Genomic DNA, 14,480 nt, shown 5'->3' on the forward strand with positions numbered 1-14,480 from the left:
AGCATCAGGCTTGAATTTGACTTCATGTGTTTTAGAGGCATGAAGTGTAACAGAAGTTGTAAGTATTATAATATTGTATTATTGGCACAAGGCACATGTTGCCTGATTCCATGTAAGTGACAGGGAGCGGGATGGAGCTCTGCACCGGGGAGCCGGACTCTGCCCGGCCAGGCGACCTACGCTGATGTCCATAGACTTGCTTGGATGGACTGGTCCCAGATGGGCTTCCAATATTTTCTGTAACTCAATTTAGCTTTAACGAAGTTGTTCTGAACACTTTGCTTCATTCTATGATCTAACACTCATCTCCACATTTTAGTTGTTGCAAGAATTTTCAGGAATTCGAACACTGCAGCATCTCTCCGGGGCACCGAGAGCATCGGGAAGTCTGGAGCTGGTTAAGGCATTGCACGGGCCATTGACTGAGGTCTTCTCTTTCCCCTCTGACATCATTAGCGTCAATGCAAATTTATCTTTTCAATCTACAAACCTATGGCCAGCTTTAAAGCCCTCCCTCATTTTCCATCATCCAGGAATGCTTCAGCAACCACTTTGCTCTCAGCCGCTGGCCGCGTGGTGCAATCTATCGGCACTTCCTTCTCCAGTCAGCATGGGAATGTTGGAAATTAAATATTGTCTTTTCAGGCCAGGGCTTGCTGACCTTCCAGGGCACGGGTGCCAGGTCAGTTGTTTGACACGTGTTAGGAGCCCGGGCTGGAGCGGTGGCTGAGACACGCTGCAGAGGTCCGCGGGGCCGGAGGTCATCTCCAGCCCATCAGCGTTGGGAGGAACCAGGTCTCGGGAAATGCTGGAGACCCTCGAGCAAAGCAAAACAAACATACACGAACTCCCGCAGGAGCCGGGGAAGGAGCGCGAGAGCATAAGGAAGGAATTACCCGTTTTGTTCCGCTGTCTCAAAGAGGATTTGGGGAAAACGTGGAGAGTTGGAAAAGATATGATTTGGGATTGGTCCAGCTGGTGCTCGGTGGTCGAGGAGGAGGAGGACAGCTGGGTGGCACAACCGGGGGGACGGGGACCTCTCCGGGCTGGAGGGTTGGTTTGGAAAGGTGGTATCAGGGCTATGGGTAGGCAGCGTGTTGGCACCAGGCAGGTCCACCATCCCTGCCACCAGAAGGTCACCATCAGAGCCTGCTCACCTCGGATTAATCCTGCCCCAAACCAATTTTAATCTTGTTTGCTTTTATTTTCCACCCTGCGCTCACTGCACCCTGCCCACGCGTGGCTCAAGGTCTCAGCGTTTTTCTGCCAGTTCCCTGGTGCTCCGCTGTCCTCCGGGGCCTCCACACACATCACCGTCAGGTCTGGGAAACGATTAAAAATAATGGGGAAAAAACCAAGCAAAGAAACCCAGACGTCCCCACAAGCGCAGGCAACAAACAGGAGGACACAGAAATAGCAAACAGCCTTTCAAAGTTTAGCCCGATTTTCATTTCACTGTAAATGGAAATTCATTGCGTTGGTACTGCTCCAAGGTCCACGGTGTTTCTCCCCAAAAGGTTTGATGGTGCTTTGATGGGTGAGGTTGGGAAATACGTCTCTGGAGCCGCCAGCTCTGGCTGCTGCGAGGGACCGGGCAGCCCTTAGCTCTGACCTGGCAGCAGAACTGAGGCACTCCTATGGTACCATAAACTAATTTTTTCTCGTTCTAATTCAAGTAAACGCTCATTACCAAACGTTAGCATCTTACCTGTCAGTGTAACGAATTACAGAACTCTGGTGGCTGGAGAGACAAACACCAGCAACACTCAGTGCTTGCAAGTTATCAAACTCCAAAGATAAATATTTCTATGGCATGCTACAAGACTCCAAGCTTCGGGCCGTGAACCCCGCTGAACCACCACATCAAGGAAGCAGGCACCAAACCATTAAGTTAAATCCCTCGGATCCCACTCCCTCCGCGCCTCTTCCAGCCCTTGCTCAGCTTCATGCCCATCTTCTCCTCCCCACTTTCAGAGCCGCTGACCGGCAGCAGCCCCAGTGAAATCCAGCGAGCTGGGAACGGTTAGGATGGTGGAAAAATCAGGCTGTAAATTCAGAGGTATGCAGCCATTCAAGTTGCACTCCAACGGAGAACTGTGATATGAGACATAAACCTTGTGGTGACCGCTGAGAACAGGCTTGACTCAGCAGCACCAGCGCTAGCTTTACTCAATAGACGTTAATCCCAATTTATTTCCCAGGTCATTCCTCTTGCCCCCTGTTCCCCAAAGCGTTTTTGATGACCCCTGGCATGTCCCAGCCGTCACAGCCACCCGAGCCACCCTCACCAGCCCCTGCTGCCCTCCTGTCCCCACAGCCAAAGCCAAAACTCACCCAGCAAACGCTACAGAAAATTTCAGAAAGCAGATTATATTGCCATGCTCTGCAAGGAACTTTCAAAAGAGCTGTGAGCTCCCTTTGCTAATGAGTGGAAGACATGTATTACAGTAGAAAGCATTAGAGTTCGTTTTTCCCCTGATTTTTCCCCCCCTCAACTCCCCCTTTTTGGCAACAACTTTTTTGCAAAAGATACATTTTTCTAGGTTGGAAAATTTCAAATTTTATTCCTACTCAGCCCTGAATGATCTCTGAGTTCATTTCTTCACTTGCAGACTTCTCATTCTTTTTTTCCCCCTCTTTTCCTTTTTTGCTTTCAGTCTTTTCTACAGCACTTCCTCCACTTTGGAATCATTTGAGAGTGACCAAGAAAATCAACCAAACTGGGAATTTTCCAGTTCTAGAGCAATTTTGAAAAGTTACAGAACAGAAAAGGCAATTAAAGAAAAAAAGGAAAATAAATTTTAAAAATTACATTGAAGGGGAGAAAAAGCAGGAAAAAGAGGGGAAATCAAAACAGTTAAGTATTTAAAATTATTTTTCAGCAGTATTAAATCTTTAAAATGGCTCAATTTCAAACCTGAAAGAAGCAGCAAATTTGATTTTTTCCACAGACACATATAAACAGTAAAAGGATAAAGTACACTGAGATTAAATAAGAAGGAAAATTATCCTTTTACAGACAGAAAGTGATTGAGGAAAGCAGAAGTCCTTACGCACTCGAATGCTCTCGGCATTCAAGCCACCGAGACCTTGTGCATCTCAGAAGCAAAGGCTGAGGGGATGGGGTCCAGGTTCGTTTCTAACCACGTCTCCTGGCTTGCAGGCCATTAGGCTGAAGACAAAAAACTGCATTTCACACAGGGACGTGGAAGCTGCTTCCACACCAGCCAACGTCCCAGTGCCAGGGAGCACTCCCGCATGGTGGCACGCCATCACCGGGTAGCGTTATTGATGCCGTAGACCTCTCGCCCTGGACAAAGCTCTCCCTAGCCCATGCTAACACCCCGTCTTCCCCACAGTTTCCCATGATCCCGGAGCCGACGGGGCTTTTGCAGGTAAAAGAGGTCCACGGTACGGCAGTGGGATGCTCTGCGCCGGAGCGGTCCCAGACACGTTTGGTTTTCTGGCATGGCCACGGAGGTGCCCGCAGCTCTACAGGTAGGTGGTGGCCTCTCGGCTCTCCCGCTCTTTAGCCTGGGCGACGGCGACGTTGATGCACTGAAGCCACTCCTCGGCGTTCTTCTCGTCTTTGGCCTTGAAAACGTAGGTCTTGCTGTCGGTGAAGATCTCAAAGGCTCGGGGCAGACTGCGGTCCCTGCGCTTCTTTGCCACCACTTTAACGCTCTGCACCTTGCTGAGCTCGATGGGGCAGTCGTCGGGGTCATCTTTCTGAAACAGAGGGAAGACAGACAAAACCAAGTTCATCTAGTAGAGCTTCCACCACCTTAGCAAACAGTTGATGTCTCTAGAGCTGGGCTTGTAAACATTGCTCGTGTGGGCAAACACACTGATGGCCACTTCCCAAAAATGCCTTAGGGGAGTTAGAACGCCCCTTCCCACCCCCACGCGGTGCCACACTCCCCTACTGAACGCCATGGGCTTTCATGGGCTGTCATGGTCTACGGCACCCAACGGCCAAGGGTCCACGCTGATGCCCATGAGCTCTTCCCCCTCAGCATCTGTACTTTTTAGTTCCAGCTTCAGCTGTTAACATGGGCTTGGATCTTCCTTTCTCTGGCTTTTAATAACGGTGCCGGGCACAACTGGTCCCAATTGCAAATACTTCCTAGGTACAAAAATCAGCCAGTCCTTGGGGACTGAAGAAAGCTGTCTTCTCTTAAGCAGTGGTAAGTTGTTTCCCTTCTCAGAGTCTCCACCCGAAAATGGAAGCAGGAACTCCTTTTGCTGGTTTTGAAAACAGAAGGGATACCTTGAGTCTGACCCAGGAATGTGAGGGAAATCATGGCATTTCTCCATGGGGAATGTAGAATACGGGATGGCTCAGTTGCAGTTTTGTTTGAAAACGTATAAAGTAGGTAAGTCTAGGAAATCTTAGTGTCATTGTAAGAAATATGATGCAGGAAGCATAAGAGGTAGTTGTACAAAATCATGGAAGTTTCCTGCGGGAGAAGAGGTTCGTGAGCTCATTAAAAATGTACAAATTGGGTCTCTAGGTGAGAAGTTTAAGCCCAAGGCCCTGACTCCTCCAGAATATTTTATGTTTCTTCTATTGAGCTTCTTACACTTTTTACCAAGAGGAGCAAGGCAGATTTTCCAAAAGCTTTCTGTGCCTATCCTACAGGAAAGGTCTGGACTGATCCGAGTGAGAATTAGTGGCTAATTATCTTGCAGGAGCTGAGCATGACTGGGGAGAGGCTGCAGTGTGGGAGCTGCTGTCTCCGGACCTGCTCTGCCTGCCCCAGCATCGTCTGCTCTCCCGGCAGGCCAGCTCTGAAACGCAGGACCAGAACTGGGCAGGGACACTTCTGCTGCAATAATGTCTCAGTCCTTCTGGGAAAGAACCAGGAACATTTTACTCTTCTAAGGAAAAGCTCATCTGAAAAGACCATCCAAAAGAAGTCCTAAGCCCAATGGCTGCGGTTCCCCTCTGGGATTTGATAGTCCCCTACCATTACCACTGACCTGCCATTTTTCCACATCCATAATGAATACCCAGGATGCGTTTCCCAACTTTTGGAGCTCTTCTGTATTGTATACATATGTATTATTTACAGTCAAGCTCTCCTACGTTCCTGAAGTGCCACGGGCACTTGCCTGGGCAATCCCCTCCTCTCTAACTCAAAACAGCACTGAAGTCCATCCCTTGACCGGAGCAGCTCTCCGGCAAGAGACCCCTCGGCAGCGCCAGCGGCTGGGTGAGCAGACGGACCCCTCCGGGACACGGGAGGTCCCTGGGCTGCGAACGGCAGGGACGGCGCAGAGCCGTCATCCTCCCGGCACAGCTCCATCCCCTCGTGTTGCTGTTGCTCGTTCTGGGGTGGAACTTTTATTTGTCTGCCTCATTCATTTTTTATCAGGGATCCTATTCCACATGTGAGAGGTTTTCTTTAAATGGATAATTTCCCACTAAAATGTTCAGTTCTGACCAAACGACTTTCCATGAACAATGAAGTTCATCTCTAACTTCACATGGGAACAAATGTTTCCAGAGCCATCGTTGGTTCCCCACGCACGACCACAGGACCACAGCAGTGGCACACCCTCCCCTGCGTCCACAAACACCAATTAAGGCTTTATCGACAGTGTTAACTGGCTCTGCACTGAAATCTGACCTGGGATAAACATTATGAAAATTTTATCACGGAAAATGCAAAGCAACAATAGACTCGAGAACGAAAACTTTGCACCCCGTGAGCTAGATCCTTATACTTAGAAGCGTACCTAGCAAAAATATATACTCCCTTCATTACCACACAACATTTGACCTCAAGTTGCTAAAGAAAGTTGATTGTACCCTAGGCACATTTCTGTGGAAGGAATTTACCACAATTTTCCAGGAGTTTAGGATGTGGCTCTTTTTTGGACCTCTTATATTTTGGTTTTCTCCTGCCTCCCCTTTACCCACTGGCCATACAGTTGCTTACACAGAGCAAATATTGTCCACATGGTTACTTGACGAAGGGAGGGTTCGTGGTGGGGCTCCAGGAATAAGCAGGCACAGCCAGCTGGCCATCTCACAATACCTCCTCTGTGTTAGGTTTGTATTTTTAAGTGAGCAGCATGTGAAGTCCAAACACCCACGCAGCACCCAGCCCTGCTCTGCAACGCCAGAGATGATGGGGCAGAGCTGTCGTGCTCGGCCAGGCAAGCTCCGTCCGGCCTCGAAGACTGAAACAAGCACCAGACAGAGCCGGGCAGGAGCCTCTACCACCGCTTTGGCTGGTCACAGCCTGTAGCCCCGCGCTTGCGAAGCTTTCGGCACCCGTCCCCGGCCAGCGAGGCGCGGGGCTGGTCGTCCCGCCGGGTGCCGGAGGTGTGCAGGAGCAGACCTCCTGTGAGATCTGAAAATCACATGCTTTTATTGTCCAAAACCACTTCTGTGAAGCTTCAGACCTCCAGCCCTGCTTAAAGGGCTTAAAATTTTGTGTTTGGTGTCTGCAACAGTCAACCCAGGGCACGCGTGCGACCTAAACCGGTGGGCTCGGGGTTGCTCCAGGCTGCAACCCAAGCAATGGTTAACTTGACTCTCAAATTTAGGCCAAAAATGTAGAAGTAACAGGATATAACGCACCAGCTTGAAAGACTGATTACCAGGCGCAATAACCCTGCTGCTGTCCCGGGGGCGGCTGGACGCCAGCCTGCTACGCTGACGAACCAGTCCAGGTATTTGTGTTCAACTTCAAAAAAAAGCAAAGCAGCCTCGAGTTTGCCAGTTAAAAAGGGAAAGTTAATCTATATGAATTACGCTGTTTTGCAAAATCTGCTGGTCAACAATCTAATCTGCCAGCTTCACCCACCTGCGGTGCATTGTACGGTCACCACGTGAACACAGGGAGCACGGAGAATGCAAATCTAAGCAGGTGACTGCATCCCAGGAGTAATCAAGGTATTCTGTTGTGCCTTATGCCTGGCTTGTTTGGAGAGCTAATTAAAGCCATTCTGTTAAATACATTTCTATAAGCCAATCAACTTGCTAAAAAATGACAATTATTCTGACACTCTTTCAAAAGTGAGCATCAGCCAGTACTGAGCTGCAGCTATGGGACATGTATAGATTAAACCGTCTTCAGAATCTCAACCAAAACATCAGAAAAAGTCACTAGAAAGTAAGGAAAAGGCTGCTTCCTGAACTACCTGCTTTTAGAAGGATTGTATTGTCCCACAAAAGGCACGTGTTCCTCCTAGGCAGGACACCCTGTTGTATTTCTTATAGGAAGGGGCTCAGAAAGCCATTTGGGAAGCTTAAAAAGCTTTACTAAGTTTCTATAAAAATAAAGATTATTTACCAGAAATATTAAGGTTTGGCTATAGTTGGAAGATGCTGCTATTCCTGGATTATTTAACAGAGAGCTCTTGTAACAAAAATAAGTAGACTATTTTGCACAATGTTTGATAATGCTCATTGCAAAAAGCTGAAGAAAATGAGTTTCTCATAACTGAGAAGTAATAACTAATGAGGACTGGATTCAGTTACCTGCTCTTCCACGCCCTGGGACACACTTGTCTCTGAGTCCTATCGGTATAAATTTCAAACAATTTCACAGAAATTTCAACAGAATTTCTCTGAATTTAGATGAGGGTAGAAGTGAAAGCAAAAAGCCCTCTGTTCCTCTGCGAGAAAAGCATTTTAGCATCACCTTGCTCTATATACACAAGTGTATTTCCTGCACGTATAACACCAATTATAATGCTGTCATCTGAAGAACAGTTATTAATGTACAAAAACAGGCAAGCCTTTCAAGAAAGGTGAGCAGTTGCTTGACTTTGGAGACTGCCCTGAGGTGTTCAGAAGGGCCTGACTTTCCAGAGGTGCTGAACAACCATCTCCCCAGCAAACACTGCTGGTCCCATGAAAACTGGGGACCCAGAAATGACAGCTCGCTTGCAGCACGTTGGCTGTGGCCGCTACATACCTCGCTGTCCCATGCCATGCGCTTTGCAAGTGGAAAAAGTATATTTACCTGAGCAGAATTTATTGAATTTGTGTTTATTCAAGGAAATAAAGAATCACTGGTCAAGACTGGAAACGATTTTTTTAACCCACTGTACTTCCTTCAGGAACAGAAGCTTTTGCAATACCTGAGAGGTGGCCCTGGGATGCCTCGAGGCAGAGGGGACGATGCTCAGGCACAGGTCACCAGCTAGCAGGGTGTAAATTACTGAGTCGCAGCGCTGAGCCCTGGGCGTTTGTTGGCTGAGCAAGAGCAGCGCCAGTCTGACGCTGAGCACTCTCGAAAACCTCACGCTCTTGATCCAGAGAGAAAAATATAACCCAAGCTGGTGAGCAACCCCGTGGCTGAAGTTAGCCACGCAGCGTACAGAGACCACGGGCAAAGCTGAGCGGTAAAAACCTCTGGGGAATGGTGCTGGGGAGGGGGGAAAGAGAGAAATCAAACTGATGGTCTTCCGACTTACAGATTTTCCTTTCCGAAAAAGCAGCTGGTTGCCAGCCAGAGTGAAGTAGCGAGTTTTCCACCTTTTGATAAACTTCCACCGGACTTGCTTCTCTTTAAGCTTGCCTTCAATCAGAGGTTGGCCATCCTGATTTACAACTGCGGAGGTGAACACACAACGCGGGGGTTATTTCTGTCCTCCCTTTGCCCCAGCTGAAAGCCAGGCTTTTGCTGCGATGCAGAAAAGTTATTTTGCAGTTTAGCTGTGTCAGCTCCAAGACCGCATTCCTCCCGACCTCAAGCATTCAGCTGTCACTTCAGAAAGACATTTCAGCCCTTAGTCATATTTGCTTGGGAGGCCTAGCAGATGGAGCTGACAGCTCGGACTCCTCATCCATCCAAAAGTCCATCACTTTTTCTGCTCCCTTAGCCATCACGTACTTCTCCCCACCATCACGCGCTTCTCCCCACCATCACGCCTCCCAACTGTTGTATTATAAGTAATAATTTTTAATTTCATGGAATTGAAAGTAGTTATTTATGTTGTCTCTAAGGCTTTAATCCACACTACAGAGCTCGGTACAGTTATGTTCCTGCTGTGGAGTATTATGGATAGGAATATTTTGAGGATATCACTCTCCATTAACTGCAATAGCTTGCTTCATCGCAGCAGCAGCCCTACGGAGAAGGAATTAAGAGCCAGAAGTGGGATGCGTGCGTGAGGCTGAGAGACCAGGTGCCATCCCACTGGAACAACTGCCAACCTCTTGTAGGTAATTCCAGCCCAGAAGTGTGACTTTTTGCTGAGAAAGGGGTTGGTGAGTCCCAGGGCTTTGTTTCCCAGACATGACCCTTCCCTTCCTCACCCTTCTGAGACTCAACTCCTTCTTCCCTTGGGAAAGGGATGCATTTATTATCAGCCCTCCCTTATCCAGTGTTCGAGAAACAATCTAGCCCTGCATTTTGTAGAGGTCACTCCCTGTTAAATCTTTATTATCTTTTCTAGTTTTCACTTCAGGAATATTTCAAAAGTCATTTAACATTAGCAATCCATTTTGTAAAAAATAATCCTTACGACAAACCCAGAGTTACTTACATCCTGTAAATCTCACAGCACTGACCAGTTGGGAATGTGCTAATTTCTATCATTTTTGCATTTCTAAAATAACACAATTTATTTTGACATGTGGACTGCCAAAGGCCGGAGGAACTCACAGCTCAGCCCCCAGGGACCCGGTGTCTGTCCTGCTCCCTCAGGAACAGTCAGGGTCATTTCATCATGTTACCCATTGAGGACATGGATGTTTTTACCATCTTATGGCAAAATTTACTTACAAACTATTAGCGTGTCATTGGCCAATAACACTGCCTCGCCTGTGCCCTGGGCGGTAAGAGCTAAACCAGCATTTCTGCCATGTGTTCACCTAAACGCCGCCCTTACAGAGCCTACTTCAAATACAAGGGTGGGTAACTCTGCCCAAGGCAAAGACAAGGAAGGAGGAGAAGGAGAGACGCAAAAGCTTCTGTCCCCCCCGCTGATGACCTGCGCTACAGCACATTACCCAAGAATAATCTAAAATGTATAGAGTTCAATAACTGTAATGACTGTAATCAACATGGAAGCAGGAATACAGACACGCTCAGCTACCTTACCTGCAGCTCAGCCACTTTCCAGTCCGTTCATCTTCTATAGTGGCCTGAAAAGTGGCTTCAAGTTGCCTTAGAAAAATAACTTATGTTTGCCACTACAGATTTTCCTTCAATCAATTCCCTTAAAAATAAAAACCAAATAAAGTCTCTAGGAAAGGGAAAGAAACCCTTTTTTTCCCTTATTGCAAAATTATTGCTATATTTAAAATTATTTTCAGAATTCAAAGCACTGCGTGAATATTGGGAAGCCTTGTGCTTTCATTTACAGCGTGTTTATAAGGTTGTGGCCACTTCTACCACCAGCCCTGTGACCACGGTGCTCACCTGTGATCAATATTCACTGGCACTTACCTCGGCTAGAAGCACGCGAGGTTTTGGGAGCTGGAAGAGCATTCCCAAACCTTGCACGCAAAAAGGAATTTTCCAGCACAAGAAAAGCCCAGCAACCAAGGGGATCACCATGGGCTTTAAACCACAACCGCAGAGCAAGCTCGAGCCACTGCCCTTTGTGTATGGAGCAAACAATTTAAAAATTCTCTAATACCACGGCTGGGTTTCTTTTTTCTTTCTCTTCTATTTTTACATGGATAGACAGGACATGATGGATCAGATAGACTGAAGAGCAGTCCAAGGCGTAAGCAGTCTGAGAACGGATGTTTTTTGATGTGCTGTTTGCCTTGGAACCCTTCCCAGCATCTGTCAGACGGTCAGTTATCCTCTGGCTGGCCGTACTCACATACCTTAGCACGAAAGTTTATCCAGTAACGCTTTTGCTCAAAAGTGTTTGCTTTTGTCTGTGCATGAGCCTTTCAGAGCCCAAAATGCAGTAGGTTGGTGTGATGCTAAGGACGCGAGGTGAGTGGGGTGGCCAAGGTAGCACCTGGGGTTTTAAAGGCTTTATAGCTTTTTGGACACATACCTCTCTTCACTACCTCCTGTCTGGTAGAGGAAAAACAAACAATGCAAATATAATGCATCAGATTTAGATAAAGAATGTATTTTTTCCCCAGCTTTGTTTATGTTGGCAGAGAGGCAGGCTTTGGGGGTCTTCAGTGTGTACTATTTCAATTTCCTCAAGAAAGACTATAAATATTTCTGTCTCTGTAGATAGGGAGTTTTTGGAAGGAGATGGACTGAATGGAAAGGGGGGGTGGCCAAGTTTCAGCTTCGACGGGGAACTGCAGCTGTGATTTCCATGACAAAGCCAGGTCATGCTCTGCTCCTCGCAGCCCGCTGCTCGATGCAGCAGCTCTTTTCCATATATCTGCATGCCAGCACCAGTGCGTTACACCACCCAAACTGGCACGGGACAAAGTAAAACAGAGGCTTGCTCTCTCCCTGCGTAATTTCTGCCACTGCAAAACGGCACAAATTTACAGCGAAGCTGGTTTGGGGCTGCACCCATTGCACAACACACTCCTTAGTGGGACAGAGCCACATTTTACTATGTGTCCCTTAATAAAAACTTTGCAATTGTCTTAAATATCGTTCTCAGAACTACTACAGATACACATTTTCACTTGTTTTAGAGATTTCCTCAACTGACAATCTTTTATCCCCAGCCTTTCAGAGAAGCGTGGCCAGGGTGAGGACTGTTTTCAAATAAATATTCAGTTTATGTGAAAATCCTGGAAATGGGACCAAGAAAATGCAAAGCTGAGGGGGTTTAAAGTCTTCCTTGGCCATGAGGATGTTATGACGTGCAGTGACGTGGTGCTTCTGCGATAGCTCTTTGCAGAAGGTGGCCGCTGGCAGCCTCTGTCCTGCCTCTGTGCCCTGGTCTGCTGCCGGGGATGTGCACGGGAACAACACCCAAAATGATGGATTTTGGGCTGGATCCCTCTGCCTCCCTGACGTGGGTTTCTGAGGCACTGGTCCAGGGCAGATGCCTTTGTGAAGGAGCCTCGTGCCACGCAGTCTATGCTGAATTTACACTTATATAAAACACGTAGAATTAACTGCTGATGAATTGATGGCAAAAAAATCCTGCATGGGCACAATACCCATTTTCTAGACAAGAGAAACAATACCCCGTGGCAAAGCTCCCTAATAACAACTAACCTTGTTCAAACAGAGCAGAAAGCAGCTGAAATCCAGCTTACAGAGGTAAAAAGCTGCACACAAGATATCATCAAATGCCACTGAACAAAAAAGTACTGGAAAAAACAATAATCCATTTTGAGCAAGGAAAAAGCTGTGGGTTTTTTTTTTAGATAAACTTGTTTCTGAAAAAAAAAAAAAAAAAAGGGTCCATCAGACTTGAGACGAGCCTTGGCTTTTTCACCCGAGCAGGACCGTGTGGTCATTTCTGGCTGTGGCTGCACTGATGTCCTGTAAGAGGGGACACCAACTGCCAACAGCAGCTTCATGGGGGAAATGTACTGGGAACAAACGGCTGTTTTTCTTCCTAAACAGCTTTCTAAGGCTGTATCAGGTATTATCTGGCATTTCTGCAGCTGAGATTTGCTGGGTTACCCATAACAGTCATTCTTAAGAGTCATTCCTCTTTGGGAGCTGAGCAAAAGGACAGTCCCACAGGGCCGGCACCAGGTCCAAGTACAAGTCCTGGTGCTCTTGTATCGGCCACTTCATCTTCTGGTGACTTTGTTCACCATTTATAAAATCAGCATTATAATTTGTCAGATTTGTGAGAACAGATAAACAGTTTTAAATTTTTATAATTGGTTTTAAACAGCATCTAAGCTAATATTTTGCTTATTGTGCAAATGCCTCATCAAATTTCTAACTTAATGATGTACAGGGTAATATCCCTGTCATTCCCATAATTTGCCACTCACATGTGAACTCTCTTGGTGGAGGATGTTTTCTCACTATGAGAATATGCAGTTTGGTGTCAGGAAATTACCATCTCAGTAGCATGTGGGTGATAATAACAGGGCACGGCTCCATATCGTCTCCCAAGATGAAGTGTCAGAACCGCTATGACAAAGTCTACCCAGTGAGAGACAGAGAGCAAAGAGCTGTGAATCTGAGAAACTCAAACCAGCAGCACCAGGTAGCAAGCTTTCCTGGAGTGTGCATAAAAGAAAGAGGAGAAAACTTGACTTTAATAAAAAATGACAAAGATAGGACAGGAAAAGAATTTTTACTCCTACATGATAACAATAAAGAATTCATAATGTGCACAGTGACTTTCAGAGCATGATGACAGCTGTATAAACATCTAGATACAGCAAAAGAAGGACTTGATATGAAAAGACAATTGCTCAGTGGTTGGGTCTTGTGCATCTGCCTGGCTCCTGGTCCCGCAGGAATGGCCACGATACTGATTCCAGTGCAGTACAAACATGCTTTAACCCAAACTAAGAAGGTGTAAAGCACAAAAAGTTCAGAGACCAGAAGATACCGAGATGGTTGGTGGTCAGGAATGCAACATGAGAGAGAAAGTGAATGTGCAGTTTTGGCCGAAAGTGGATTCTTATGGCCAAAATCTTTCAAAACCAGGATTTACTAAAGAAACGCTGATCTCTCTTTAAGCACACGGTGGCTGGAAGCAATGCTAACAGAGCACTTCTCGTGTACATCCACAAAGAAGCCCATGGGGAATTCTGATGTCAGCTTCCAAAGTCGTCGTAATGAATCTGATGCCAGTATGTCTGAGGGCCTGATTAGAAGAAAAAGATCCATGAAAGATAAGAATGAAGCTATTTTCCAATATTTTTCTAAGTCCTTTTGCTTATTTTCATTGTGGTTAACTTCACAGAATCACAGAATAATTCAGCTGGAAGAGAGCTGAAGAGGTCTCTCAACCAACCTCCTGCTCAAAGCAAGGTCACCTATGGGGTCAGACTAGGTTGCTCATGGATTTATCCATCCAGGACTTGAAAATCTCAACATCATCTCTAGGCATGCTGTTCCAATGCTTGATCGTCCTCATGGTGGGAAAGTTTTCCCTCGTAGGCAGTCTGAACCTCTCCTCTTCCAATTTATGCCTGTTATCTCTTGCCCTCCCACCACACACCACCGAAAAGAGCCTGGCTCTGTCTTCTTGATGACCTCCTTGTAGTTACGGACAGACAACTACGGAGTCGCCCTTCAGCCCTGCCTGCACCAGCTCTTGTCCCTCAGCCCCTCCTCACGGGCCAAGAGCCTCAGCCCCCAAACCCCTTGGGGAAGCCTGTCCCAATCCCCATTGGGATTCTACTCGGTCACCACCGTAGCCATTCCATACCTGCTGTGTGCAGAGTAGGAGTAAGTGCACGGAGCAAAGGACATCATGAGTAAATCCATCCTGCCTCAGAAATGCAGAGATTTACTCTTCTGTCTGAACTCTTCCCAAACCCAAATGCAGTAGCTGGTGACTCCCACTGCTTTCCATGGCACAGAGCAAGCTTATTTGAAAGAAGCATCTGCACTTCTAATACAGTTAGAAGATTTTTTTTAAAATGCAATCAG

General features: G+C 46.9%; 1 protein-coding gene across 1 annotated transcript in view; it reads right to left on the reverse strand.

Annotated features, from left to right (window-relative positions):
* Positions 1 to 2,885: 2,885 nt before the first annotated feature.
* The window catches only part of VEPH1 (ventricular zone expressed PH domain containing 1), a 96,530-nt gene continuing 84,935 nt past the window's right edge, over positions 2,886 to 14,480 (reverse strand). Inside the window, exons 14-15 of the mRNA XM_030028909.2 lie at positions 8,437 to 8,573; positions 2,886 to 3,729 (exon numbers count right to left, since the gene is read on the reverse strand). Coding sequence (XP_029884769.1) covers positions 3,493 to 3,729; positions 8,437 to 8,573 — 374 coding nt within the window. The 3' untranslated portion in view covers positions 2,886 to 3,492. The remainder of the gene's footprint in view (positions 3,730 to 8,436; positions 8,574 to 14,480) is intronic.

The sequence above is a fragment of the Aquila chrysaetos genome, chromosome 10, assembly GCF_900496995.4.
Source record: "Aquila chrysaetos chrysaetos chromosome 10, bAquChr1.4, whole genome shotgun sequence".
NCBI classification, from domain to species: domain Eukaryota; kingdom Metazoa; phylum Chordata; class Aves; order Accipitriformes; family Accipitridae; genus Aquila; species Aquila chrysaetos.